Source organism: Podarcis muralis, chromosome W, assembly GCF_964188315.1.
Source record: "Podarcis muralis chromosome W, rPodMur119.hap1.1, whole genome shotgun sequence".
Taxonomy (NCBI): domain Eukaryota; kingdom Metazoa; phylum Chordata; class Lepidosauria; order Squamata; family Lacertidae; genus Podarcis; species Podarcis muralis.
Window position 1 is genome coordinate 26,395,607 of NC_135674.1, and position 27,566 is coordinate 26,423,172.

A 27,566-nucleotide genomic window follows, 5' to 3' on the forward strand; every position below is an offset into this window, starting at 1 on the left:
TGACTCCAATTACTTGCTGTGGTCAGAACGCATGCAGGCAGTGCTGCAGAGGGATCGTCTCTGGCAAGTGGTGAGTAAGTTTCCTGTGAAGCCTGATGATGAAGACCTCGATAAAGACCAAAGAGCAAGGGCCACAATTGTCTTGGGGCTGGAAGATTCCCAGTTGCCGTATGTGAGGGGAATCAAGACAGCTAGAGGTGTGTGGCAAGCACTTAAAGAACTCCATGTGCGTGAGACAGCGGTTTCCATGCTGTTCATTCGCAAGGCATTGTACAAGGCAATGTTACAGCCTGGGGTTACAATGCAGGAACACCTACACAGTTTACAGTTAAAGTTTACTGCGCTACAGGAAAGAGACTGTGCGTTAGACCAGCAGGAGAAGGTGGCTATTATTTTGAGTTCTCTCCCGGAAAGCTGGGATAATTTAGTTTTGTCTCTAGAAGGCATACAGGAGCATGATTTATCAGTCAGTTACGTTACTGGGCGTTTGATTGAAGAATGGCAGAAGAGGCAAGAAAGGTCGTTGGCTGCAGAGGCTTCTACAGGCGGGCGGTTTGGAAGGAGTTCTCAGGCCGTGCCAGAGGTGAAGCAAAAGCAGCGTACCGGTGAGGAGTCAGCGTTTGCTGTTAGGCGTTGTTTCCGATGTGGGTCCTCAGCGCATCTAAAACGACAATGTCCGGAGTTGGTCAAGTCTCAGTTGCCGGTGCAGGAGCAGAGACGAGATCATCATCAGCAGCAGCGTAAAAAGAAATTCTTCAAACGAAAACAGTCGGCTCAGCTGGTGACCGGCGAGGTCAAGAGTGCTGATGAGAAACAAGCGGTCTGGGTGGTCGATTCGGGAGCATCTCGCCACATCGTAAATTCAGATGAATTGTTTGTTTCCAAGAACTCAGCACAGCGCAGCCAGGTGGCTCTAGCAGACGGAAGTACTTCTGAAGTGATTTCGGGGGGTGCAGTTTTTGTTCCTTGTCTTCGTGAATGCCTGCAAAATGTACTTTGTGTGCCTTCATTAAGGAGCAATCTGATGTCTGTAGATTGTTTGCTAAAAGCTGGGTTTAAAGTGTATTTTGAAGGAGACAGTTGCATTATTATGAAGGCTGGTGAGATTTTAGGCACTGCTAAGTCAGAGGGAGGCTTGTTTTGGCTTAAAGCAGGATCTCAAGTTGCAGCAGTAGTCAGTAAATCTCAGCCTGCAGTGAATAACAAAGCTATACATGACAACTGTGTGCACTTATTGCATAGGAAAATGGGGCATGCTTGCTGGAAAAGTGTACTAAAAATGTCTGAATTGGCTGATGGGGGTAATTTAAAGAGTTGTAACAAGTACCTTGATTGTAATGTTTGTAAAAAGGTTAAAACCCACAGAGTCTCTTACCCCAGAAGCGACAGAGTTAGTGAGGCACCGCTACAGCTGGTTCACATGGACGTAATTGGTCCATTTGCTGTAAGTAGGGGTGGATCGCGCTTTTCATTAACAATTGTGGATGACGCCACACGTTATTCTTGGGTTTTTCCCATGAAAAATAAGGGTGACGTGTTCACTAAGTTTAAAGGCTGGGTGGCATCTGTGGAAAGATTTCTGTCCATTAAACTCAAAAGGATTCAGACGGATAGAGGTGGCGAATTTATGTCAAATGCCTTTAAAGATTGGTTACAAAAGCGTGGCATTGGGCATAGAAAAACGAACGTTTTTTCCCCAGAGGAGAATGGCGTTGCAGAGCGAAAAAACAGATCTTTACAAGATATGATGTTTGCCATGCTTGATGATGCTGATTTGCCCATGTCTTATTGGGGGGAGAGCATGCTCACCGCATGTTATCTCCAAAACAGGCTCTTTCATCAAACAATAGGTACAACCCCGTACTTTAAATTGTTTCAGAAAAAACCCAAAATTGACCATTTGCATGTGTTTGGATCAAAAGCCTGGGTATTAATTCCAAAACAAATGAGGAAGAAGGGAGATCCTAAGACCAAACAGTTAGTGTTTGTGGGTTACCAGGAGCTGGGAAAAGGTTTCCGTTTTGCTGAAGGGACAAATGGCATTGTGATCTCCAGGAATGCCAGTTTTTGTGAACATAGTGGCTGGGAGAGACTACATGCCAATACTGAGGTTTGGTTTGAACCTTCCCAGGAGCTTCATGACTCTGAAGGTAGACACAGGAAGTCAGAGTCTGAGGGGGAGGAAAGTTCAGATAAGAGCTCTCAGGAAAGTGAAGTTAGCCAGAGACCAGTGGCTATGCAACAAAAGAGAGGTCATAGTTCTGAGGAGGAAAGTGGGTCAGAAGAAAAATTTTCTCCCAGAAGATCTAAAAGACAAAACAAAGGAGTGCCTCCGGTGCGTTTTTCCCCAGATACTGCAAATGTGTTTAGTGTAATTGCAGAACCCAAGAGTTTTCAGGAGGTGTTAAAGTTACCAAAAGAGGAGGCAGAGCTCTGGAAACAGGCAATGGAGGAAGAGATGTCCTCTCTGAATGAGCACAAGGTCTTTACACCAGTAGCAGCGCCTGAGGGGGCAAAGATTGTAGGCTGCAGGTGGGTAAACAAACTAAAAGGTTTGCCAAGCAATTGTCCAGTAAGTTCAAAGTGAAAGACTTAGGCCCGGTTAGGACATATCTAGGGTTGGAAGTGTGCTGGGCCCAAGATGGCAGCTGCTTAATTAGTCAGCAGAACAAAGTTAAACAACTACTGACTACATACAGGATGCAGGATTGCAAAGGGGCAGTGGTGCCTATGGATCCAGGTTTCATAAAAACACTTCATATAGATGAGGGTCCTGAATTTGAACATCCTGATGTATATCACTCTGTAATTGGAAGTTTATTGTATCTAGCACAGTGGTCCAGACCTGATATTAGTTATGCAGTAGGCATATTAAGTAGATTGGTCTCAAAACCCACACTAAATGCCTGGAAAGGGGTAAAACAAGTTCTGAGGTATCTCAAACAGACAATTGGCTATATGTTACAATTAAATTCTTCAGAGGATGAAATGTTGAGTTGCTACTGTGATAGTGACTGGGGAAATTTGCCGGATAGAAAATCTGTCACAGGACTAGTCATAATGGTCGGTGGAGCTTTAATCAGCTGGCGGTCACGCAAGCAAGACGTTGTAAGTGTGTCATCAACGGAATCAGAGTACGCCGCATTGAGTGAATTGTGCAACGAGGTGATTTATTTCAAGCATTTGTTAGCAGATTTAAATGTAAATTGTGGAGAACCAGTACAAGTTTACATTGATAATCAAGCTTGTATAACCTTAAGTAAAACAGAGGGTTTCAAATCGCGTTCCAAACATATCTCTGTAAAATACCAAAATGTACGTTGCTGTGTACAAGACAATGTAATCACCTGTACTTATGTATCAAGTGAAGAAAATGTAGCAGATGTGTTAACTAAACCATTGGCAAAGATAAAGAACAAGCGAATGTGCAAGGGTTTAGGTTTGCTGGAAAAATAATCTCCTACATAGGTGTATTTGATGTTAATTGTTCAGCAGAATCTGTGAGGGGGTGTTCAGTTTCTGTTAATTGGTTCTCGTGGGAAACTTGCAGATTCTGGCTTCGCACAATTAACTCAGGGCAGTGTCAATTTACTCTTGGCAGAAAGCCCAGGTCTGCTTGACCTAGAAACTACTCACTCTGATTGGTTAACGACCAGCACTCAACTCTGTTATCAAGGGTTTGCTAGCTCAGTTTGAAGTGAGGTGTGTTAGGAGTAGAAGTGCTGTGTATGGTTTTGAGAGAGAGAAAGAGAGGGTTTATTTTGCTTTGATTTGTATGCAGAAACTCTGCTGGTTTTATTTTTTCCTTTTTAATAAATCCTGTAAATAGTTATTCTGAGTCTAGCTGACTTGTCATTACTGCCGCAACTAGCTTCTTCGCTGTGCAGGAAAACTCTGCTACGTTTGGGCTAAAGCCAATAGGGCTATGCCTGACACTTCAAAGTTCCATGAGCTCCTCCGAGGAGAAGAGGGGATATAAATGCACTGAATGAATGAATAAATAGCACCCGACCAGGGGTGTCGTGTTGAAATGTGTGCCCCTCCTTCTCTTTCCTTCCCTTTTTCGTGCGCCCATTTGCTCCACGCAGAATAATAGAAGAACAGAAGAACGTGGGGCAGTTGCCTTTTGCCAAGTCAGAGACTCCTGGTCTATAGAGCTCGGAATTGTCTCCACTGACTGGCAGCATCTCCTCATAGTCTTCTCCCAGCCCTGCTTGCTGGAGATGTCCCTGGGGACTAAGCCTGGGACCTTCTGAACTATAGCCCTTCTCCGCCCCTCGCGGCGACCCCTGGTGGATAAAGCCACGCGAAGGCCAGTCGCAAGGCATCACAGGGTATGGGCACTCTGCATGCACTCAAAGGCACTGCAATGGTATTGCTAGAGAGTGCTGCGATGGGATTCAATCGGGAAGGGAGAACCCTGTACCTCTGCCACCTTAAGCTCCTTGGAGAACGAGGTGGGATACAAATGCAAACAAAGAAATATTTTGGACTACAACTCCCATCAACCACCATCAGCTGGGGCTGAGGGGAATTGTAGCTCAGAAACCTCCGGGGTGAGGCCCAAGGTTTCATCACACCTGCTCCGCCAAGGCACAGAACAGAAGAATCTGGCGGACACTGGTGTCCATCTAACCCACCGGTATTGTCTGCTGTGCTGGCACCAGCTCTCCGGCCAAGGGTCCTTTTAAGGGGGGCGGGGGTGCCAGGGATTGAACCTGGAGCCTTTGGCATGCAAAGTGGGGGCACTTCACCACCAAGCAAATCTCCCCCCCCTCCATGGCGCCTGCTATCAGAGGGGTTCCAGCCAGCCAGGTTCTGCACAATGGGTGTGCCCAATGGACTCCAGTGAGTCGGGACCGTGGCCGAGACACTCGGTACTGCTCAGGATAGGAGGCTATTTCCTTGCAATGGTAGAAAAAGCTGAGCACCTGCCGGAATAAATGTCCGGACTGCTGGGATTTAAACAAAAAACAGATCTTAATATTATTTTTATTCCTTTCCCCTGGGATCTTTGGAAAGGGAAGTGTCTGCTAGGGTTAGAACTTTTTTACAACCTCATGTTCCTGTAGCTTAGTTAGATGAACTTTTTACAATGGAATGAACTGTCATTTCCAAACCTTTTGAAAAAAGGTCACCCTGAAATCAATATATCAATTTTTGTATATGTAACTGTATAATGTATTATGCATAGCATGTATACAGGAAAAATAGAGCTTGCAAATTTTCTAATACATGTACAATGTTTCATACATGGTTCATCACTTCTATTGCTGAGAATAAATTGAGGATCTTGTGTGACATTGTAATGATTATGATTATGATTATATTTATACCCCGCCCACCCAGCTGGGTTTCTCCAACCACAATTGTATATTGCCACAGAAAGAAATATTAAAAATTAAGAAGTTTAGTTGTTTGCCCAAAAATCTTTCCCTATAGACCAATATTTGGATTCTTCTTGAACTTTCTCCACAGTTTGAGGAAGTTCCAGGCAGCTGTAAAAGTTATAAACAGTTCCATGAAGTTTTTAAAAGTGCTGATAGTTATGAGTAGTAACTTTACATATACAGTGTTTCCAACTTTTCATTTCAGGGCAACCTTTTTCCATAACTGAGAATAATTAGTCCCTTTTTCAGTGTTTTTAAGCAAAAATGCATCCCATTATGATACAGGAAATTGGTATACCCCTAGTGCCCAAACAAACACACAGACACGCCTTCTTGGCACTGCCTGCTTTCATCCACATGCCTTGGGATATGTGTAGAGGGTGCTTCTGAGCATGTACAAAGTATCTCCCGCACACATACACGAAAACCCTATCTCCACTGGCTTATCACACAGCTCACCCATAAGCATGTCTGAGTCTGTATGTGCAACTGGAGATGGTGAAGGGACAATCACCCTTAACAAAATTTGAAAATTACAATTGGTAGAGCAGGGAAAGGATTAGATTTTAATTAAACTCTATATTGCTTAATGTAGGTTATCAATGGATCTATGGAACCCCTCAAAAAGATATGGGAACTATATAAAGGTAAAGGTACCCCTGCCCGTACGGGCCAGTCTTGACAGACTCTAGGGTTGTGCGCCCATCTCACTTAAGAGGCCGGGGGCCAGCGCTGTCCGGAGACACTTTCCGGGTCACGTGGCCAGCGTGACAAAGCTGCATCTGGCGAGCCAGCGCAGCACACGGAAACGCCGTTTACCTTCCCACCAGAGCGGTACCTATTTATCTACTTCCTCTTTGATGTGCTTTCGAACTGCTAGGTTGGCAGGCGCTGGGACCGAACAGCAGGAGCGCACCCCGCCGCGGGGATTCGAACAGCCGACCTTTCGATTGGCAAGCCCTAGGCGCTGAGGCTTTTACCCACAGCGCCACCCGCGTCCCTTTTTTGGGAACTATATATTTGCACACAAATATGGGGATATTTTTTGGGAAGGACGGGAATAAAATTTGGGAATCACAGTTCTTAAAATCTGCTTCCAGATTTCTTTCGGAAAACTCCTTGAAATTATTTCACAGATGGTATTGCACTCCTTTGCAAATGTCAAAAGTATTTCCTTCTTTATCACCTACTAGTTGGAGGGACTGCAATAAACTTCGTACATATTATCATTTACTGTAATTTGGTGCAAGATTTTTGGAATTTATTCTTGACATGAATGATAAATATTGCTAAAGAAACTATTGTTCGTTGTCCAAAATTAATGTTACTGAATATTTTTGATGATACAAATGTAAATATATTGTCAAAAGAATTGGTCTTATATATGACCTTGGCAGCATGAATAAGACAGTTTGAGCATATAATGCCAACTGTGGCTCAACTGGCTGCCACTTAGTTTTCAGGCCCAATTCAGTGCTGGTTTTGACCTATAAAGCCTTAAATGGCTCAGGAGCACCACTCCTCAAGGACTGCTTCTATCCATAAGCTCTGAGGCCCTTTTTCATGTGGCCCCTCCACGAGAGATCCAGAGGGCGGCAAGATGAGAAGGGGCCTTTCCTGTGGTGGCTCCCCACTTGTGGGATACTCTCCCCATGGGGGGCTAGCCTGGTGCCATCTCTACATATCTTTAAGTGCCAGGCAAAAACATTCCTCTTCAGCCAGGCCTTTGGCTAATTTTATTATGTTTTTAGATATGCTGTAAGCCACCCAAAGTGGCTGGGGAAACCAAACCAGATGGGTGGGGTATAATTATTATTATCATCATCATCATCATCTGTGGCCTTTTAAACTGTGGGGGGACATTGTTTTTTAATTGTTTCTAAGGGATGTATTTTTTGTGATTTTATATTGTACACTGCCCTGTGATCCTCGGATGAAGGGCAGTCTAGAAATGTAATTAATTGATTAATTAATATTATTAATAATAATTGCAACTCAGTAGAACACAGCCCAAAATCTTACACTGGACACTTTGTACCACACACTCTGGAATACAGCTTTAATGGAGAGAAGCACACATATCTGAGATTTTGAAGACGAGTAGAACCTCCGGACACTTTATATGATTTGGCATTCCTTTATGACATAGGCAACAGAACCATCATTATCAAGACAACCCTCATCGCAAGCCTGGCAACTATGGAACTAGCCTTAATGATCTGATAAAATTGGTAGTCTTTACTTGGGCTTTGTTGGGAGGAAGCCAAAGGGTCGTCTAGCCCAACCCCCGCAGTGCAGGAATCACAACTACGGAACCCCTGACAGGTGGCTCTCCAACCTCTGCTTCAAAGCCTCCGAGGAAGGAGAGACCATCACCTCCCACGGGAGACCCTTCCACTGTCGAACAGCTTTGGCTGTCAGAAATTTCTTCCTGATGCTGAGTCTGAATGAATCTCCTTTCTTGTCGCCTGAAACCATGGGTTCGGGTCCTACCTTCCGGAGCAGGAGAAAACAAGCATGGTCCATTTTCCATGCGACAGCCCTTTATGTATTTGAAGATGGCTCTCATATGATCTCTCTGTGTGTTTATTTTTATCTTGTTTTTATTATTTGAAACCCCAATTGGTTCCCGGAGACACGTGTCCTTCCAGACCTAGACTACTATGCTGTGGAGCAGCCTCCCACGGGACCAGCGCCCAGCCTCGCCTCCTCCTTTCCACCCCACGGAGGAATTTGCTTTCACTTTATGTCGTTCAAAGCCGCTGCCCCATCCTGCTCTCCAGGCTGCCACGCTGCTGCAAGCTACAGGCAGCCCTCAGCTCTCCAAGGCAGGAAGGTCCCCACGAACAAGACAGCAACCCGCAGCAGCAGCGGCAGCGGAAACAGAGCTGGAAAGTCGGGTTTTAAACTGGGAGTACCAGCAAATAGTGCGCATTGAATCGGTACTGCAGCTTTTTAATTGCTAGACTCTAAATGGGAAATATACCAATCTTCAGCTCACTCAGTGGAAACAGAGCTGGAAAGTCGGGTTTTAAAAGCAATATAAAAATAAAAATAAATGCGGGGTTTTTTCAGGACTTCTCCAGCAAAGCGCACCAAGCATCAGGAATTGGGCCTGGGCAATGAGACGTGGGGAGGGACTCCTGTCAGATTTAATTATCGCCCTATTGCTAGCCGTTTCTCAGAGTCAGCGGCGGGCACGAAACGCTCTTTGGACATAAGAGCGTCAGAAGAGGCTGCACAGGCATTTTGCCTCAAGAACATAAGAGGAGCCCAAGCGGGGGGGGGGGGGGGGGCATCCAGCCCCGCATCCTGTTCTCACAGTGGCCACCCAGATACCCCCATGGGAAACATGCAAGCAGGATCTGAGCACGTCTGAAAGCATTGCTGCCATGGATAGCCTTATCATCCTGCATGAATTCGTCCAATCCTCTTTTAAAGCCTTCCAGGTTGGTTACCATCACTGGCTCCTGAGGAACCACAAGAATACTGTCATCATTATCCGACTTTCCCAATGATAAGGGCCTTAGGGGTCCTCCACTCAAATGGAACACTGAATTAATAGTAATAAGGAGATTGTGGCTTGCAACTAAGCTTGACAGCATACACAGAAAAAACACTCAGCTCCTTTACATTTTACATGGTCTCACTTCCAAGAGTCCTTGCAGGGTAAGGTCCCTGCCCTTCTTCTAGAGACCCACACGGGACACATGGAAACCCAGCAGAAGGAGAAGGGGGGGATTACTAGGGGACGGGGTGGGTAGAGGGGAAAGAGGCTAAAGATATAAAGGAAGCAGATCTAGAACATCTCAAAAAGTCTCTTTTAAACCACCTGGCACTGTTGTTTGGGTGGACGCACGTCCTGGCCAGGGAAGGTTTTGCATTCTAGGCAAGAAATGCATGTATACCTATATGTTTTGCTTCCCCGCCCCCTCAGAGGTAGAAAAGCAACGGGGGTTAAGAGGGGGAACGAGGAAGAAAATGGCTGGTAGGAGTCAAGTCACCAGTCCTTCCACCCACTCCCGCCCACGTCAAGTCTCACATCCCCACATCTTGTTTGGGCTGGAGCAGAAGCCCTCCTGGCCGCGGTTAGCTCAGAGGCAGCAGCATCCAGGACATAGGCTGGATGTCAGGATCCCTCCCCCACCCACTTGGCAGAAGGCACTTTCCCGTCAGCACCTACCTTCTGTGTTGCAAAGACTCACCCCCTCCCGCCCGCCCAAGACTTTGCCAACTGGAGTCACCTTCGAGTTTCATGCCCACCACAAGGCACTTCTGGAACCGGCAATAGGGACACCTCTTGCGTTGTGTCTTGTCGATCTTGCAATTCTGGCTCTCCATACACGTGTAGTGCTTGTTATTCTGCACCGTTCTCTTGAAGAAGCCCTGAGGATGATAAGAAGAAGAAGAAGAAGAAGAAGAAGAAGAAGAAGAGGAGGAGGAGGAGGAGGAGGAGGAGGAGGAGGAGGAGTTTGGATTTGATATCCTGCTTTATCACAATCTCCTTTTCCCATCCTCCCCCACAACAAACACTCTGTGAGGTGAGTGGGGCTGAGAGACTTCAGAGAAGTGTGACTAGTCCAAGGTCACCCAGCAGCTGCATGTGGAGGAGCGGGGAAGCGAACCGGGTTCACCAGATTATGAGTCCACCGTTCTTAACATCTTAACACCACATCTTAATAAAATGTGCGGGGAAAGTGTGAGAAGTTCAAGGAGTCTGGAAGTGCGAAGAATTCCCCAGAAACGGGGATCACAGGTGGGTCCCACACTCCTCGCCTTGAAGACCCCACCCTGCCCAAAGCAGCTGTCACTTGGGAGGAGAATTCAAAAATGCTCTCTGAGTATGCCCAGTGGAACTGTTTATGGGATCACCTCTCCTGGTATGCCCCGCAGAGGTCCTTAAGGTCCATGAATAATCATAGTTTAGAGGTCCTGGGTGTGGGATGTGAAACACAAGAGCAGTCAAGTACAACATTCCTAGAGTGAACATGTTTACACATGGGGAGGGATGTTTGTCCAGCCGGCAGGTAAACTTCCTGTTTCCTTCTGGGCTGGGACAGACTTCCTCTGCATATGACTAGAGGTGGGTGTGGCCTCACCTGTGCAGGTAATGACAAAAGCACAGGGCAGGGCAGCCATCTCTCTCTCTTTCACCACATGCATCGAAGACACAACATCTACTAAGCCAAAGATGCCCTCTTGGCTTCCCAAGAGAGGACAAAGGGACTGTCTTCTTAAGAGATAGATTCCAAGTGTATGTTACTTCATTAAGCTAAGTCTGCCTTCTGGGATCTGAATGTGAACAGAATGTGAGTAAACTCTTTTTATACTTTTGTAAAAGACTGTGTCATCTCTTCTATTTTATGAGGGAATAAGACAAAATTACCCGAACAGTTATTATAGAGGCTTTAGCGAGCCTGAGCAAATGCTGCCGTTGCAAACTTAAAATAAAGGGGAATGTGTTACTCTGCTGAAATTGGGGAACTTGTTAACACAAGTTGGATAAGGATATAATCAGACAATATATCCTCTCCTGCATCCCTGAACATTCCCACACTGGGCCCTAAGGAAGTCAGATTATCCTCCACCAGGGCAAGGGCCTTCTCAGTGATGGCTCCGACCTGGTGGAATGTTCTGTCCCATGAGACCAGGGCCCTGCAGGATTTAATTCCTTCCACAGGGCCTGTAAAACAGAGCTATTCCACCTGGCTCTCAATTTGAACTCAGCCTAATCTTTTATTCTTTTATAAAAGAATAAAATCTTTTATTCTATTTGCACTTCCTGGTGCAACTGGACTTCTCCGCGACCCTTCCCCTCTGCAGGGAGGTGGGACCAATTCGGATGGTCCGCCCCCGCCACTTAATGGATCCAAATGGTTTCCAGAGAGTGGTAGGGGATGCTTTATCCCATGTTGATGGCCTTTCAGCCGATTCCCTGGTGGCACGCTGGAATGTGGAGTTAACCAGGGCTATTGACTGTTTGGCTCCGAAGCGCCCTCTCCGATTGCATGGAGCCCGGACAGCCCCGTGGTTTTCCACGGATCTGAGGGCAATGAAACAATCGTTGAGACGGCTAGAGCGCCGGTGGCGGATAACTCATTCCGAATCTGACCGGACACAGGTTAGAGCTCAACGTCGAGCCTACCAAGTGGCGATAGCGACGGCGAAGAAGAATTTCTTCGCCGCCTCTATTGCATCTGCAGAAAACAGCAGCAGGAGACTTTTTCAGGTGGTTCACAATTTAGTGGAACCACCTGCAACATCGGGGCCCAGTACGGGCCACATGTTCTCCTGCAATGATTTTGCAAAGTTTTTTGCAGATAAAATCGCTCAGATTCGGGAAGAAGTAGACTCCACCGTGGGAGCAGGGCCGGGGCGGGAGAGTGCTAGAGTTCTGTCTAGTCAAGTTGAGTGGGATCAATTCCAATCTGTTACCTCCGAGGATGTGGACAGGCTGCTTGGACGAGTGAAACCAACCACCTGTCTCCTGGATCCTTGCCCATCCTGGCTTATAAAAGCTAGCCGGGAAGGACTGGGCGATGGGCTACATGGGGTGGTGAATGCTTCCCTCCGTGAGGGAGCCTTCCCAGACCCGCTGAAAGAGGCGGTTATTAAACCGCTTCTTAAAAAACCATCTTTAGATGCGGCCATGATGGCCAATTATCGCCCAGTCTCAAATCTTCCATTCCTGGGCAAGGTGATTGAGCGAGCGGTTGCCGAACAACTCCAGGCACGCCTGGAAGAAGCGGACCATTTGGATCCCTTCCAGTCGGGATTCAGGCCTCATCATGGGACTGAAACTGCCTTGGTCGCACTGGTTGATGATCTCCGGCGGGCTAGGGACAAAGGTGAGAGCTGTTTCCTAGTTCTGCTGGATCTCTCAGCGGCGTTTGATACCATCGACCATAACATCCTTCTGGACCGTCTTGGGGGGCTGGGAGCTGGGGGCACTGTCATACAGTGGTTCCGCTCCTTCCTCCTGGGCCATGTTCAAAAGGGGTGGTGGGGGATGAGTGTTCAGACCCCTGGGCTCTCACTTGTGGGGTGCCTCAGGGTTCTGTCCTCTCCCCCATGCTTTTCAACATTTACATGCAGCCGCTGGGAGAGATCATCAGGAGGTTTGGGCTGGGTGTTCATCAGTATGCCGATGATACCCAGCTCTACCTCTCTTTTAAATCAGAACCAGTGAAGGCGGTGAAGGTCCTGCGTGAGTGTCTGGAGGCGGTTGGAGGATGGATGGCAGCTAACAGATTGAGGTTGAATCCTGACAAGACAGAAGTACTGTTTTTGGGGGACAGGAGGCGGGCAGGTGTGGAGGATTCCCTGGTCCTGAATGGGGTAACTGTGCCCCTGAAGGACCAGGTGCGCAGCCTGGGAGTCATTTTGGACTCACAGCTGTCCATGGAGGCACAGGTCAAATCTGTGTCCAGGGCAGCTGTTTACCAGCTCCATCTGGTACGTAGGCTGAGACCCTATCTGCCTGCGGACTGTCTCGCCAGAGTGGTGCATGCTCTGGTTATCTCCCGCTTGGACTACTGCAATGCACTCTATGTGGGGCTACCTTTGAAGGTGACTCGGAAACTACAACTAATCCAGAATGCGGCAGCTAGACTGGTGACTGGGGGCGGCCGCCGAGACCATATAACACCGGTCTTGAAAGACCTACATTGGCTCCCAGTACGTTTCCGAGCACAATTCAAAGTGTTGGTGCTGACCTTTAAAGCCCTAAACGGCGTCGGTCCAGTATACCTGAAGGAGCGTCTCCACCCCCATCATTCTGCCCGGACGCTGAGGTCCAGCGCCGAGGGCCTTCTGGCAGTTCCCTCATTGCGAGAAGCAAAGCTACAGGGAACCAGGCAGAGGGCCTTCTCGGTAGTGCCGCCCGCCCTGTGGAACGCCCTTCCAGCAGATGTCAAAGCGATAAACAACTACCTGACATTCAGAAGACATCTTAAGGCAGCCCTGTTCAGGGAAGTTTTTAACGTGTGATTTTATTGTATTTTTGGTTTTTATGGAAGCCGCCCAGAGTGGCTGGGGAGGCCCAGCCACATGGGCGGGGTATAAATAAATTATTATTATTATTATTATTATTATTATTATTATTATTATTATTATTATTATTATTCCCCTTCCTTCCCTCCCCCTCCCCTTTTTATGAAGATTACCTGCTCTGGGATCCCACAGCTTATTCTCCCCTGTTCTCCTCGCTGGCCCAAATAGGACTAACTCAGCCAGCTAGCCCTGGTGATCATCTAATGTTTGTTGGATGGATTTCCCCCCCAATTGATTTTTGAATTCTGAATTTATTGTTATTCACGTTTTATACTGTATTTTAAGCTGTTTTTTGTTGCCTCAATGAAGTGTTTTAAATTTGTTGTTAGCCGCCCTGAGCCCGGTTTTCTGAACTGGGAAGGGTGGGGTATAAATAAAAATTTATTATTATTATTATAACTCTCGCTTTAGTACAGTAAATATGCCAGACCTTCCAGAGCAGAGCCTATGATTCTGAGGAACTTACGGTGAACCCGACACAGATGAAGCTCGGGTGCAGGAGGGAGAAGACTGTACCACCTGAGGCCCTTCTTCATTTGCCCCCTCCACTGGAGACCCGGAGAGCTGCAGTAGGCGAACGGGCCTTTTCAGTGGTGGCTCTCCGCTTGCTGAATGCTCTCCCCAGGGAGTCTCGGCTGTCGCCTACAATACATATCTGTGGCGCCTGGCGAAAATGTTTTACTTCAGCCAGGCATTCAGCCAATTAACATTCTGTGTCCTTTTAAATGTGTTTAGATAGCTAGCTCTGCTCCTTGTCTCAAAACCCAGTTCCCTCTGGCGCTCTTTGGGACACAAGGGGGGCAACTGGGAAAGCGGCAGGGTGGAATCGGGAGACCTGAATATGTGTGAGACTGGGACTTCAGGGTTAGCGCCTCCGGCAATGGCGGATTTCCTCTGATCGGGAGGAATCCGCTTCATGGAAATTAGGGTCTGGACCGCCACGGCGAGGCGGAGACCCATCAAAGACCATAGGCGGGAGAAGCCTGTGGACGTGGGATTCGGCTGGCACCTTTTGCGCCTCCCCTACTCGCGGGGAAACCCGGTTTCGGGGATCCGGAGCGACGTGGGGTGAGCGGTGCAGTGCTTCGAATCGACTGCTCTTTTCACAGAGTGAAGGCGCATTGCTGTTGCCGGAGAGCACTGACTTTTTCCTGTGGACAATTGGACTTTAAACAACTACCCGTGAGTAGAACGGAAAATTGGACTATTAAACATCTTAATTTGGCACTGAAGCGGGAAGGCTCTAAACAGGAAGTCCGCCTTCCGCTTTTGTAAATAGATTGAAGCAAAGACATTGCAAGCTAAAGTCTGGAAAGTCTTTTGTAAAGGATTAAATCTCCATCGGCTAAAACTACTAAAACCCCCTTGGAAGCAGGAGAAGAGGGGGGAAATTTTAGATTGTTTAAGCCTGCAGGAGAGAGAGTAAAAAAAGATAAATTTCCACCGTTTTGAACCTGGGAATGGGCTGCCAGGAAGACAGACGTTTTGGGAAAGTTCATTGACCGTGAATAAAACGTATGTTGACAGATAGTTAAATAAGAGAAACATGTTGATTCCAATGTTTCCTTTTGCACTCAAAAGGAGCAAAATATTTGAAAAACGAAAGTAATTTTGTTGCTGGATCTGCTTTTAAAAGGACGGATACAAATAGAAATTGTTTCCCCTAGAGGGAGCTTTTGAAACTGTTGTTGGAGTGGAGCTGGGGAACTCTCCAGCTGTAGAGATTAAGATCGTGAGAACTAGACATTGACCTTGGACAAGAATGTGGACAGAAGAAGCCTTAGTGATTGCTTTATTTTCCAAGTGCTTTATTGGAACAGCTTCATGAGAAGATGGATTTGATGATGACTGCAATTGACAATTTTGGACAAAAAAAATGACTGATGGGGGACAAAAAGTGAACACCTATACAGAAACTACTCAGGAAATGACCCAGGAATCAGCTTTGACAGGGCAAGCTGTGGAGAAGACAAAGGAGGAGGTTGTTGTTGAACCTCAAGTAATACAAGTTGAGAGAGCCGTGGTCTTGCAGAAACATAAGCTGTTGTCTCTGATGACCGAATCTGGAGAAAACCAGACTTGGAGAGATGGAGTCCCGTTTGGATTGGAGATGGGAAGTTGGATAGATCCCCCTATGCAGGGATGTTCTGGCTTCTGGGATCTGGTTTTGGGCCAGGGGGAGATTGGAGTTGTGGGGGCCTTTAACTTTGGAGGGACTTTGAAACATGCTTTGAAATATCTTTTGGATTTTAGTGCTGACTATGGATAATGGGCTGACCTGTCGAGAAGGGATAAAGACATTGTTAGGTTGGAGTCTCCCCGAGATCTACTCCTCAGTGACAAAGGAAGGAAATTAAGAACAAGATCAGCAGAAGACAAAGTAAAGTGCAGGTATAAATATGAAGAAGATCTGCAGAAGGGACATGGAAAAGAGTTAAGAGCCTCAGACAGAAGATCACCAGGTTGATGGACTAGATGGAATGGATAGAAAGGACTGACAGAATCCGAGACCAGGGAGAAGAGATGGTGGATGAAGATTGGAAGAAAGTTTAAAAATTTATTTAGAGAAATATTGTAAAATTAATGAGTGTTAGAAAAATGTTGGAATGAAATTATTTGGCTTTAGTAGAAATGCTATAAGGAGTTATGGACAAATAAGTTTTAAGTTTTAGGGCTTTTTATGGTAAGATAAGGTTAAAATAAATTAAGACAATTAAATGACAGAATATAGTGAAAGATGGAAAGGATTTGCTGAAATAATTAATAACTAGAATACAAAAAAGGGAGGTGTGAGGAGGTCGATGAAACAAGTTAATGAAAGATAAAGATATGGGAATATTGGATTTGTTTTTAATTTTTTTGTTTTTGTTTTTTGTTTTGATGTATTGTGTTTTTTGTTCTATTTTTTCTTTTTATTGACTTGTATTGTTTAATTCCTTTTTTCTTTCCCCCCCCCTTTTTCATTTCTTTCTGTAATTTTAAATTTTCAATAAATATCATTCTTAAAAAAAAAAGAGAGAGAGAGTGTATCCCACTACACATGTACCAAAGCATTATGATCATCAACTCTGCTCTGGGAAGGGTGACTGTAACCATTTTTGCATCCTTTATCACGGGTATCTGAAGGAAGTTCAAGGAACAGCAACACTGCAAAGGGGAGACCAACCTGGCCCCATCCGTGGGCCAGTCAGGAAGCAACTGCTCCAACACTTGCTTTCCTCTGCCTTCCTCCTTGTTTATTTCTTTTGTGCCATGTCTCTCTGGTGGTGAGTCTGTGGGCATAGACTGTTTTTGTCTTTACAGCTGATAGATACTTTGGGGCCCTTTGTAAGATGATAGTGATACTATTAGTAATCATAAATTCATTTAATTTCCCTCTGATTTCACAGTTAACGTTCTCTCTGTCTTTCAATCATTTTATTTGTGTGCTGCCTTTCCAAAGTTAAAACCATATTCAAGGCAGCTTACAACATGTAAAAAAACCCACACAATTACAAACATTCCAAAGTAGTCATAAACAATAAACAACAACAACAATCTCTAAACAATACCACAACCCAAGAGTCATGTCCCCATATGCATCTGATGAAGAAGCTTATACCATGTTAATTTTTTTGGTCTTAGCAGTTCAGGAAAATGGAAATCTGCTTCATACCTAGGCAGAACTTTGGTTCACCTGACTCAACACTGCCTGTATGGACTGGCAGCAGAGCTCACGGGCAGGGGTCATTCCCAGCGCTACTTAGAAAAGCTGGAGATCGAACATGTGGCTTTTAAAATAAAATAATAGTTTCCACGTTTGGATGTTTGCTTATTATAAAGTACCTGCTGTAAATTATCACAGTTTGGAACTACATGCAGAAGACCACACATCGCACCAGGAGTGAAATAATATCATATCATATCATATCATATCCACATGAGGCAGCTCGGAAATGGAAGAGGGAGACGTTTGAGCAAAGCAGGGATGGAGCAACGGTGAGAGGAGGAGGGAAATGTGGCACAACCGGGGAGAGTTTCAGGGCTGAGCAGGGACAATAACCGGAGCACCCTGGACCCAAGCACTTGATAGCGAAGGGTACAACTCCCATCACCCCTAACCAGTCCAGTGGCCATGCTGACTGGGGCAGAGGAGAATTGGGAAGCCAGGGACCCCTTTGGGGACCACAGCTCCAATATAATTAGCATCTAATCAAGCTGTCCCATTCTGGCCCCCACCATCGCCACCTCCCTGACTCCTATCAAGGAGGGGCGACAAGCACCCAAAACTCTGAGGTCCAGCTCCGAGGGCCTTCTGGCAGTTCCCTCACTGTGAGAAGCGAAGCTACAGGGAACCAGGCAGAGGGCCTTCTCGGTAGTGGCGCCTGCCCTGTGGAACACCCTCCCATCAGGAGATCAGTAATTATATAACATTTAGGAAACATCTGAAGGCAACCCTGTATAGGGAAGCTCTATAAGGTGTAATGTTTTACTGTGTTTTACTATTTATATATATATATACTGAAAGCCACCCACAGGGTGGCTGGGGCAATCCAATTAAATGGGCGGGGTAAAAATATTTTTTTCTTATTATTATTCCAATTCCATCTCATCACATCACCATCACCACCTCCACATAAGGAGAAGAATCACATTAAAGGTAAAGGTAAAGGTACCCCTGCCCGTACGGGCCAGTCGTGTCCGACTCTAGGGTTGTGCGCCCATCTCACTTAAGAAGCCGGGGGCCAGCGCTGTCCGGAGACACTTCCGGGTCACGTGGCCAGCGTGACGAAGCTGCTCTGGCGAGCCAGCACCAGCGCAGCACACGGAAACGCCGTTTACCTTCCCGCTATAAAGCGGTACCTATTTATCTACTTGCCCTTAGTAGTGCTTTCGAACTGCTAGGTGGGCAGGAGCTGGGACCGAAAGATGGGAGCTCACCCCGCCGCAGGGATTCGAACCGCCGACCATGCGATCGGCAAGCCCTAGGCACTGAGGTTTTACCCACAGCGCCACCTTATATTGTGATTATTTTAAATAAAGCACATTTCCGCAAGTCATTTTGTCTTGTGAACTTCTGCACGCCGCCGATGACGTCACAACCTCAGGCAATTAAATAAAAAGATCTTCGACTCAGAACGGGGGGGGGGGGGGGGGGCGGCTCAGTTCCCGGGGATGAATCCCTAGAAGAGGTGGCCTCACCCTGGGGAAAGGGAGCCTTAAGAGCACGCCTCTTCTCAGAATGCAAGATGGGCACGGTTCCTCAGTTGGCTCCACTGCCCAGGCCCCCTCGCTTCAGCCCTGGCACCTGTCTGCAGATACCCCATGCCCTGTCATATTCTGCCTCCTGGAATCTAACCTTCAGCCAGGATGTTAAACTGCAAGAACCACGGGGGGGGGGGGGGAGCAGTGCCGGCTTACCACACAATTGTTAATTCTGAATTTCAGATTGCTGTAAGCCGCCCTGGGACCTACTGGTGAAGAGTGAGCAATACATTTAATAATTCTAATTATAATTCTGAAGTGTAAGTGAAGGAATACACTTTTTCTAGCGAGAGACTGAGACAGGGTGGCAGATGTTTCTTAAGACTAGAGTTTCTCACAGGACCTAACTGGCAACCCACCCACCCCCGCAAGGCGCTTAGGGCATTATCAGTCCCCCAGGGAAAGCGCATCTCCCTTTCGCTGGTGGTGAGAGTGGGGGCGGCCGGGCCTTCAAGCTGGAGCTGCCGATTCCCCCCCCCCACACACACACACACATGATGGGGGGCACCTCCGGAAGTTTGAAGAGACTCCATGGACCTTGCCCTTCCTTTGTGGGAGCCTCACGACAAATGTGACAGACATACCCCGAGACACATCCTGGTAAACTGAGGCTTCCGTCTTTGGGCCTCTCCCTCCCCCACCTTCCTTGATCCTACCATTAAGGTGGGAATCTCAAAAGCACCGTATCAAAACAAGCAAGCAAGCAAGCAAAAACACCTTTAGAGACAGCAAGGGAGGATGGGGAAACTGGAAAGAAACTAAACCGAACTGAACGAAGAAAAACAGAATAATGTCTTCCCTCACCCGGCAAATAAATAAATCCACAAAGCAGAAAAATGACCAAGAACAGACATTTTTATTTTATTATTATTATTAATAATAATACCCCGCCCATCTGGCTGAGTTTCCCCAGCCACTCTGGGCGGCTCCCAATGGAGTGTTAAAAACAATACAGCATTAAATATTAAAAACTTCCCTAAACAGGGCTGCCTTCAGATGTCTTTTAAAAATAAGATAGCTGCTTATTTCCTTGACATCTGATGGGAGGGCGTTCCACAGGGCGGGCGCCACTACCGAGAAGGCCCTCTGCCTGGTTCCCTGTAACCTCACTTTAAAGGGATGCCCTTGCTGGGTGTCATCATTTGGGAGGGGGGTGGAGGGCAATATTCGCCTCATCCCCCCCCCCCCCCAATTTCTCCCTAACCCTTCTCGCACCGACCGCTTGCAAAGCAGCCCTTCCCAGCGGGGCCCCCTGCCGAGCACCGTCCTCTGGCGGCCTCCGGAGACCCTGTTTGGCGCGAACCGGTTCCTGGAGAGAAGGACGGAGCGGGCCAGCCGGGTCTGGTCCTGAGCACCACTAGGCCTTTTGCACAGAAGGGCCGAGTGCAGCGCTCCGGAGCTCCATTTGGTTCACCCCCTCGACTCCAGGCGCACAGGGTCCTCGGGCGTCTTTCGCGCAGCCATATATTTTCCCGCGCCTAAAAATCTACAAGGCACTTTCTTGGAAAATAATTGCCATCACATCCACACCCCGACGTGCACATGCTGCTCACCGGAAAGCATCCCCAGATCCCCAACCGCCAAACGCTCCCCTAGGTTCAGTTTTTTAATAATATTAACTGCTAAGACTTGTGGTTCCCCAAAAGACCAATCTCCTTCATTGAATCACCTTTTGAGAACTCCAAACCGGGATGCATTTTCCCGGACACATTTCCTGATCGAGTCGCCTGCAAACCAGTCGATTTCGTTTATTCCGGAAGCATTTTATTCATTCTCAGATAAGATTTCCAAAGAATTCCTACCGCGCATTTTTCGAAGAGAGTTTTAGGGACGAAAAGGCCGCACAGGGGAAGCATTTGCCCCCCGGCCCCCACCCCCTCCCCGGAACAGACTTAGGGAACCTATCGCTCCTGAATGGGAGTGACATCAAATCGGCGTTACATGCGATTTTGGGCGCCGGATCACGGACTCCTTAAAACTCGCCATCCGTAAAATCGGATAAACATTCGCAGTCCTCCCGTGGCCTCTAAAATATCACAAATGATCGAAAACAAAAACCCCAAAGGAACTGAGGCCGTATTGTGGGTTCTACAGGGCGAGCGTTGTGGGGCTGCGCTACAGAGATGGGCCCGAGAAAATTAAGATGAGTGACGGCTTCTACAGGTCGAAATATGTACCGGGATTTTCAACAGAATATGGGAAAGGTTCTGGGGTTAATGAAATACTGTTCTGAAGCGCTGGGTAATCCAGAGTTCGATGTGGATGGCTTGGTGCTTAAGAAAAATATATTTAACAATAATTTTGGAGCTATTTTAATCAATATAATGATTTGCATTTATGTTGCTAATATTAGTAGCATGGCTTAATTTTAATGATTATTTTTAATAATACTGAAGCAGTTATCACTATTTCATATAACCATGAAGCAGTGATAGCGATAATAATTCAATTTTTGTTTGCATCCTAATTATTTCCTTTTCAATCCTGTACTCACCGTTTTGCCCTGCAAATATTTGTAAGCCCCATCCCTAGCCGAGAGATGAACCTCTTTTAAATACGCACGTCTAGCGTCATGTATTAAAATACGCCACCATAATTTTCTGCACTGACGGTTTTGCTCTGGGGTGTTTTAGGGCGCTGCAGTTAAGAAGCCCAGGGCGATAGCCAATTTTCAATGCGGCATTTATTATGATAATCCCATCCGGGGGTCATTATTCAGTCGGCGGGTGGAGCGGAGTTCATTGGGGAAGGGGGAGCCTGCATTTTTTTTAAAGAAGGGCATCCGACCCCACAAGCCCACGCTGCTGCCCTGAAACATTTTTGGGGGTCCAAATTTGGGGATCCCTGATCTCAAACCTCTTCCCTCTCTCCTTCCTAAGAAGAAGACCACTAAGCCCCTTTCTCGACTGCGGAAGGCAGTCCCGAGCGGGTCGCTGTCCCTCGACGGCCGGCCCTTACCTTGCAACTCTCGCAGGTGAGCAGTCCGTAATGGTAACCGGATACCTTGTCCTCGCAGACTGGGCAAAGCTCGTCCAGATCATCGTCATAGGAGCAATCCATCATCTTCTCTGAAAGTAGGAGAGCCGGGCAGCGTCTGAGCCTTAATCGGCGGTGATGGTGGCGGCGGGTCCGGGACCTAAGGGCGGACTGGCAGAGGCACCGACCGACCGACCGATGGGCAGGGGAGGGCAGCCGCCTTTATAACTGGGCGGGGAGGCTGCGCTAGCCCAGTCTCTTCCACCGCCTCTTGAGGTGGGGGTGGGGATGGGGGTGGGCGGGAGTAAGAAGCGCCCAGCCGAGGAAGGAGGGCGCTGGGGAGTGGAGAGTTAGGGCTCCATTATACCCATGGGGTGGGGCGTCGGGAGTCAGAACCCCCACCCACCCGATGGGGGCAGTGCTTCCCCCCCCCACCGCGGCCTTTTGAGCAGATCTCCGCTTGCCCCACCTCCTGGTGCAGCCCGAAGACGAAACGTCCCATCCTCATCAGCCCAGCTGGAGACTGGCTTCCATGCACTTGAGGCCCCACGGGGCGCACTGGCTACTCAGGAGCAACAGTGGAGGCGAAAGGGCTACATTGGCTCCCAGTACCTTTCCAAGCACAATTCAAAGCGCTGGTGCTGACCCTTAAAGCCCTAAACGGCCTCCGTCCAGTATATCTGAAGGAGTGTCTCAACCCCCATCGTTCTGCCTGGACACTTAGGTCCAGCGCCGAGGGCCTTCTGTTGGTTCCCTCCCTGGTTTCCCACCCACCCCCACCCCCCCACTCCAGATTGGAGCGACCGAAACTCTGTGCTCCTCGGGAAAACATGGGGGGGCATGGGGGGGGGTATTCAGCGGCCTTCTCCTCTTGGGGGGGAAAAGTCTCCCTCCGGGTTTGTTTTCTCTCACCCTGGATGGTTGGGTGGGTGCACGCGTGTGTGACGTCGACCGGGCCTCCCCAGTGGCGCGCTTCGCTCCTCACGGTCAGCCCGGGGAACTGGCCAGCAGCCCAAAGCGCGCAGACTGAGGCGTCGCGGAGATTCAGCCGGGCCGGTTCGCCTCGGCCAGGAGACTTCCTGGATTTCAGGGGAGTCCGGGACCGAGCAAAAGAGTGGGGGAGGGAGGAGGGAAAATTACCCCCCCCCCTTTCCAAAATGTGTTTCGGATTGTTTTCAGGAAAAAACCAAACAAGACTCGGAAGCATCTTTTCTTTGCCTGTGTCGAAAGAGAACACGCGTCAGCCGGAGAACTTCATGCCGCTACCGCCGGTGAAAAGAAAACGGGGGTGGCGGTTTTTATTTGTTTTCCCCGCGCCCAGCCTCATGTGCCGTTTTTATTTTCTTCCACCCACTCAGCAAATCACGCTCCAAATTATTAGAGATTTGGGTAATTCGGAAGGCGGGGAGAAATATCAATCTTGCTGTTATACCATAACATTATATACTTTAAATATAATATATTACAATTCATAGCATGTTAATATAAATTAGAATGTATGATAATTATGTAATAATATATTGAGGGCAGAAGACATATAAATATTAGAGTTGTTATACAATATTGTGTTATATAATTTATAGCACACTCTGTAAGATATAGTAATGTTAATACGATAAAATATTATAAAATATTTATATTATTATTATTAATTCAGGGGGTACATTAATATTATTTTTGTTATACTATGATTGTACACTATACATTTTATATAATATTAAAATTTATACTTTGTAACATATTATAAACGGTAATTATGATAAAATATTGTAATGTATTAATTTTTTTATTGTGTAATAATAATATTGTAAGCCACCAGCGCGTTATGCTCTCGGGCAGCAGCCGCAGCACACACGTATCGCTAATAGATACATTAAACATGATCATCATAACATAAAGAAGCGTTGGAAGACGGAGGAACGCGCCAAACCAATGTCCCATAGCAAGCCTGAAAAAGGATTTCGAACCACCTTCAAACGAAGGGATGAGCAATTTAAAAGAATGTGCTTCTAGTGTGATGGGGAAATCCACATGACAAAAGAGAGTGGCCAACGCAGCCCCTCTTTTTGCAGCGGTTCTCCCTTTCACACAAGAGTATTTCCCCCAACCAGGTCTCCTCTGGGTGCTGCTGATGCGCTACAGGGCGCAGAGTCGAAGGACCCACACGGTTCAGTGGCAGAGCATCCGCCTTGCGCTCAGGACGTCCTCAAGTGTATCCCGCTCAGCATCTCCAAGCAGGGCTGAGAGAGACTCTCCTTGCCTGAAATCCTTGGAGAGCCTCTGAGGCCCTGAGCAAGGCGGACCCAGGGGTTTGGTTCGGGTTCTGCAGGCCTTCAGCATCCCCGGAAACATCTACCAACAGACAGAAGCGCTCCAGCCTGGCTTCGCTCTTCCCCTGCGCTCTTCCTCAACGTGCGTGCCACTCTCCGGCAGGGCCAGCGAGCGCGATGTTGCTGCGCATCCATTTTTACCTTGCCAAAACTGCCTTTTTTCATGCATGTACCAAGTGGTCCCGTGATGATGATGAATGGATTGCAGCAAATCTCGACGAATGCTTCAATAGACTACTGGATTATTTCGTGGGTTGTCTCAGAGAGGCTGAGCTGAAACACTTTTTTATACACGAGTTCAACTTGCTTCAGACAGTTGAAAAGGCAAAATGTAATGCACTTGCAAAAGGAATTGAAAGCGAACAAAACAGTAGGTTTCCTCGCATTGTCCCTGGCCATTGTCCGTGCTTCCTCGGGCTGATGGGAGTCAGAGTCCCACTAGGCCGAAAGGGCCAAGAGATCCTTGTCAGAGGCCGGGAAGGACCCCCTGAAGGTGCTCGGTGCAGCCTCCCCCTGCCCCCGCTCACACGCACACAGGGCTGGGGCTCTCATCAGGACATCTAGAAAGCCGCCTAGGGCACAGACGTCAGGGGGGCCCCGTAGAAAACTCTGAGAGGCACAGTTTTATTCAGATTAGTTTTTGTTATATCTTATACATTCCTAATCATAGTTTACTTTTATTTTATATTTTGATGAAGGCAATCAGTTTTCAAGTAGTACTTACATTGGAATTCTTTTTTATGTATATTTTTTTTAACATGATATTTATTAAAGTTTAACAATTACAAAAAAGAAAAGAAAAAGCAAACAATAGAAGAGTTACAATACTTCAAAAATGAAAGAGAATACAATAAAAAAAACAGTACAGCAGAACAATAAAAAAAGAAAAAAAGAAAACATTTAAAAACAAAAACATTTAAAAAAACACATCCGATATTTTCATATCTTTTATCTTTCATTTACTTATTTCCTCGACTTCCTCACACCTCCCTTTTTTGTATTCTAATTCAATTAGCTGTTTCAGCAAGTCCTTTCCCTCTTTCTCAGATTTTGTTCTATAATTTATCTTAACACAGTTTTACACTTTGACCCATTAACAATCCATTTTTACTTAATTCTTTATAACCTTTCTGTTAAAACCATGTAAATTCATTCCAGCATCCTTCTAACATTCATTAATTTTACAATATTTCTGTAAATATACTTTAAATTTTTTCCAATCTTCTTCCACCGACTCTTCTCCCTGGTTCTTTTTTATGTATAAATGAAATAGATAGACCGTGGAGTTGCTTGGTAGTTTATGTAACACACACACACACACACACACACACACACACACACACACACGAAGTGAAAATACACTTCATTTTAAATTTTACAGCTACAGCTTAATCTTCTATAGAAAATGTATTCATCTTTTTAGTGAGTTACAGCTGATAGAAAACAACCAGATGGACCTCAGCACCACAACCAAAAGGCAGAAAAAGCTAAAGACCAAGCAAAGCAAGAGTTCTTCCTGAAATACCTTTGTACACAATTGAAAAACAAAAACGGGCCCTGAGGGAGCTGAATGCAGTGCTCCTCCTACAAATGATTATAACCCATGGGTAGGCAAACTAAGGCCCAGGGGCCAGATCCGGCCCAATCACCTTCTAAATCCAGCCCGTGGACAGTACAGGAACCAGCGTGTTTTTACATGAGTTGAATGTGTGCTTTTATTTAAAGTGCATTTCTGGGTTATTTGTGGGGCATAGGCATTCATTCATCCCCCCCAAAAAATATAGTCCGGCCCCCCTAAGGTCTGGGGGACAGTGGACCGGCCCCCTGCTGAAAAAGTTTGCTGACCCCTGAATAACCTCTACGGCAGGAGAAAAATCAGAGGAAAGAGAGGAAATGGTGTCACAGAAGGCCATCCCCCAAGGCTTAGGCAAGTTGGAAGAAGGTGAACCTTTGGTGTGCCCCACAAATTGTGTGCCCCACCGTACTTAACTCTGGCTAAAATTTACAAATTAAAATCAAATACCTGTTGGAGATGCAAAAAAGAAATAGGAACAATGTTTCACATGTGGTGGGAATGCCGACCTATTAAACAATTCTGGAATGAAATTTATGAAGAACTCAAAAAGATGTTTAAAATATCTTTCAGTAAAAAACAGGAGGCATTCCTTTTAGGTTTAATCACAAACGATATTCCTGACAATCAAAGGAAAGTATTCCTTTATGCAACAACAGCTGCCAGGATGCTTATAGCAAAAAACTGGAAAGGGAGAAAAATTCCATCAGTGAAAGAATGGCAAATTAAATTTTGTGAATACATAAATCTGGCAAAACTCACAACATTCATAAGGGGACAATCGGACCAGAAATTATTAAAAGAATGGGGATGTGCTAAAGAGTATATAAAAAAACATTGTTCTGGAGTAAGTATATCGGTATGTGTCAGGGGCTCAGGAGCAGAGACACAGGGGAGAGAGGGGATGGAGAGCGAAGGGGAAGAATCTGAGGGCAGCATAGGGGAGTATGAAAGCGGCCCGAGAGATTCCATGAGTCTCTCCAGCGAATCAGAAGATTCCCAGAGGGGGGCGCTGATGGCCAGGGCAAGGGGGGTCCCAGGGGGGACACACCAGAAGCAAGGGGCCAGCGGGGACTCCCAAAGCAGCAGCGGGAGAGCAGGACCAGCTCCTCCACCAGAGCGTAGTGAGGGGGAAGAGTCACATGTATCAGGGCCAGCTTCTCCTCCAGCAGGGAGAGAGGATGAGTCAGAGGTGGCCACGCCTCCATCGCAGAGTGAGGCAATGGAGGGAGAGTCAGGTGCAGCTAGCCTCCCCGAAGGGGGAAGCAGTGACAGGAGCAGTGTAACGGTCAGGAGGAAGGTGGCCGGCTGGGCGCGCGCGCCAAGTTCGAATGTACAGGCGCGCGGCACAGCAGGAAACCCGGATGGGGAACCAGGTCCTAAAGCCCGCCGGAGGGAGGGGGAGGACTCAGGAGACTCTGCGTCAGAAGAGTCTAGGAGAGGCGAGACCCCAGCGGACAGGCGGGCCCAGAGGAGAAGAGAGCAGAGGAAGAGGTGGAGCAAGGCTAGAGTCTTAAACTGGTGTCTGGGGGGAGGAGACTCAGACGGAGCTTCGGCGGTCTAGAGTTTGAGACGTAGAGCTGCGCGCCGCGGCTGTGAAAGCGAAACTGAGCTTCAATAAAGACTGTTTTATATAACAACGAACTGGCATTGGTCCTTTGTGAGCTGGGACCTAGGGCAGCTCTGACAGTATGTAATGAATGATGCTTTACAGGGTTAAAGAAAAAGAAAAACGGTGTAAAAAAAAAACAGCACAAAGATGGAAGTAATCTAATTAGACACAACAATACAGTAAGAGTAAATTTTTTGAGGTCTTAGAACAAAGGAAGGAAGTCAATATGTGTATATGTATGTAATGACTAGATTATAATGACGATATGGTTTTTTTCTGTAGATGTGTGCCTTTTCGTTTTTGTTTTGTTTTGTTTCCTCTGCTTTTTGCTTTTTCTTTTTTTTTTTTTTTGTATGTTCCATTTTTTTTTTGTATAGTATTATTTTGGA

General features: G+C 46.8%; 1 protein-coding gene and 1 pseudogene across 1 annotated transcript in view; both read right to left on the reverse strand.

Annotated features, from left to right (window-relative positions):
* LOC144326351 (steroidogenic factor 1-like) overlaps positions 1-21,776 on the reverse strand; it is a 50,415-nt gene extending 28,639 nt beyond the window's left edge. The window contains exons 1-2 of the mRNA XM_077922890.1: positions 21,645-21,776; positions 9,635-9,776 (exon numbers count right to left, since the gene is read on the reverse strand). Of these exons, the coding sequence (XP_077779016.1) occupies positions 9,635-9,776; positions 21,645-21,749 (247 nt within the window). The 5' untranslated portion in view covers positions 21,750-21,776. The remainder of the gene's footprint in view (positions 1-9,634; positions 9,777-21,644) is intronic.
* The window catches only part of LOC144326336 (adhesion G protein-coupled receptor D2-like), a 761,129-nt pseudogene that overhangs the window by 500,436 nt on the left and 233,127 nt on the right, over positions 1-27,566 (reverse strand).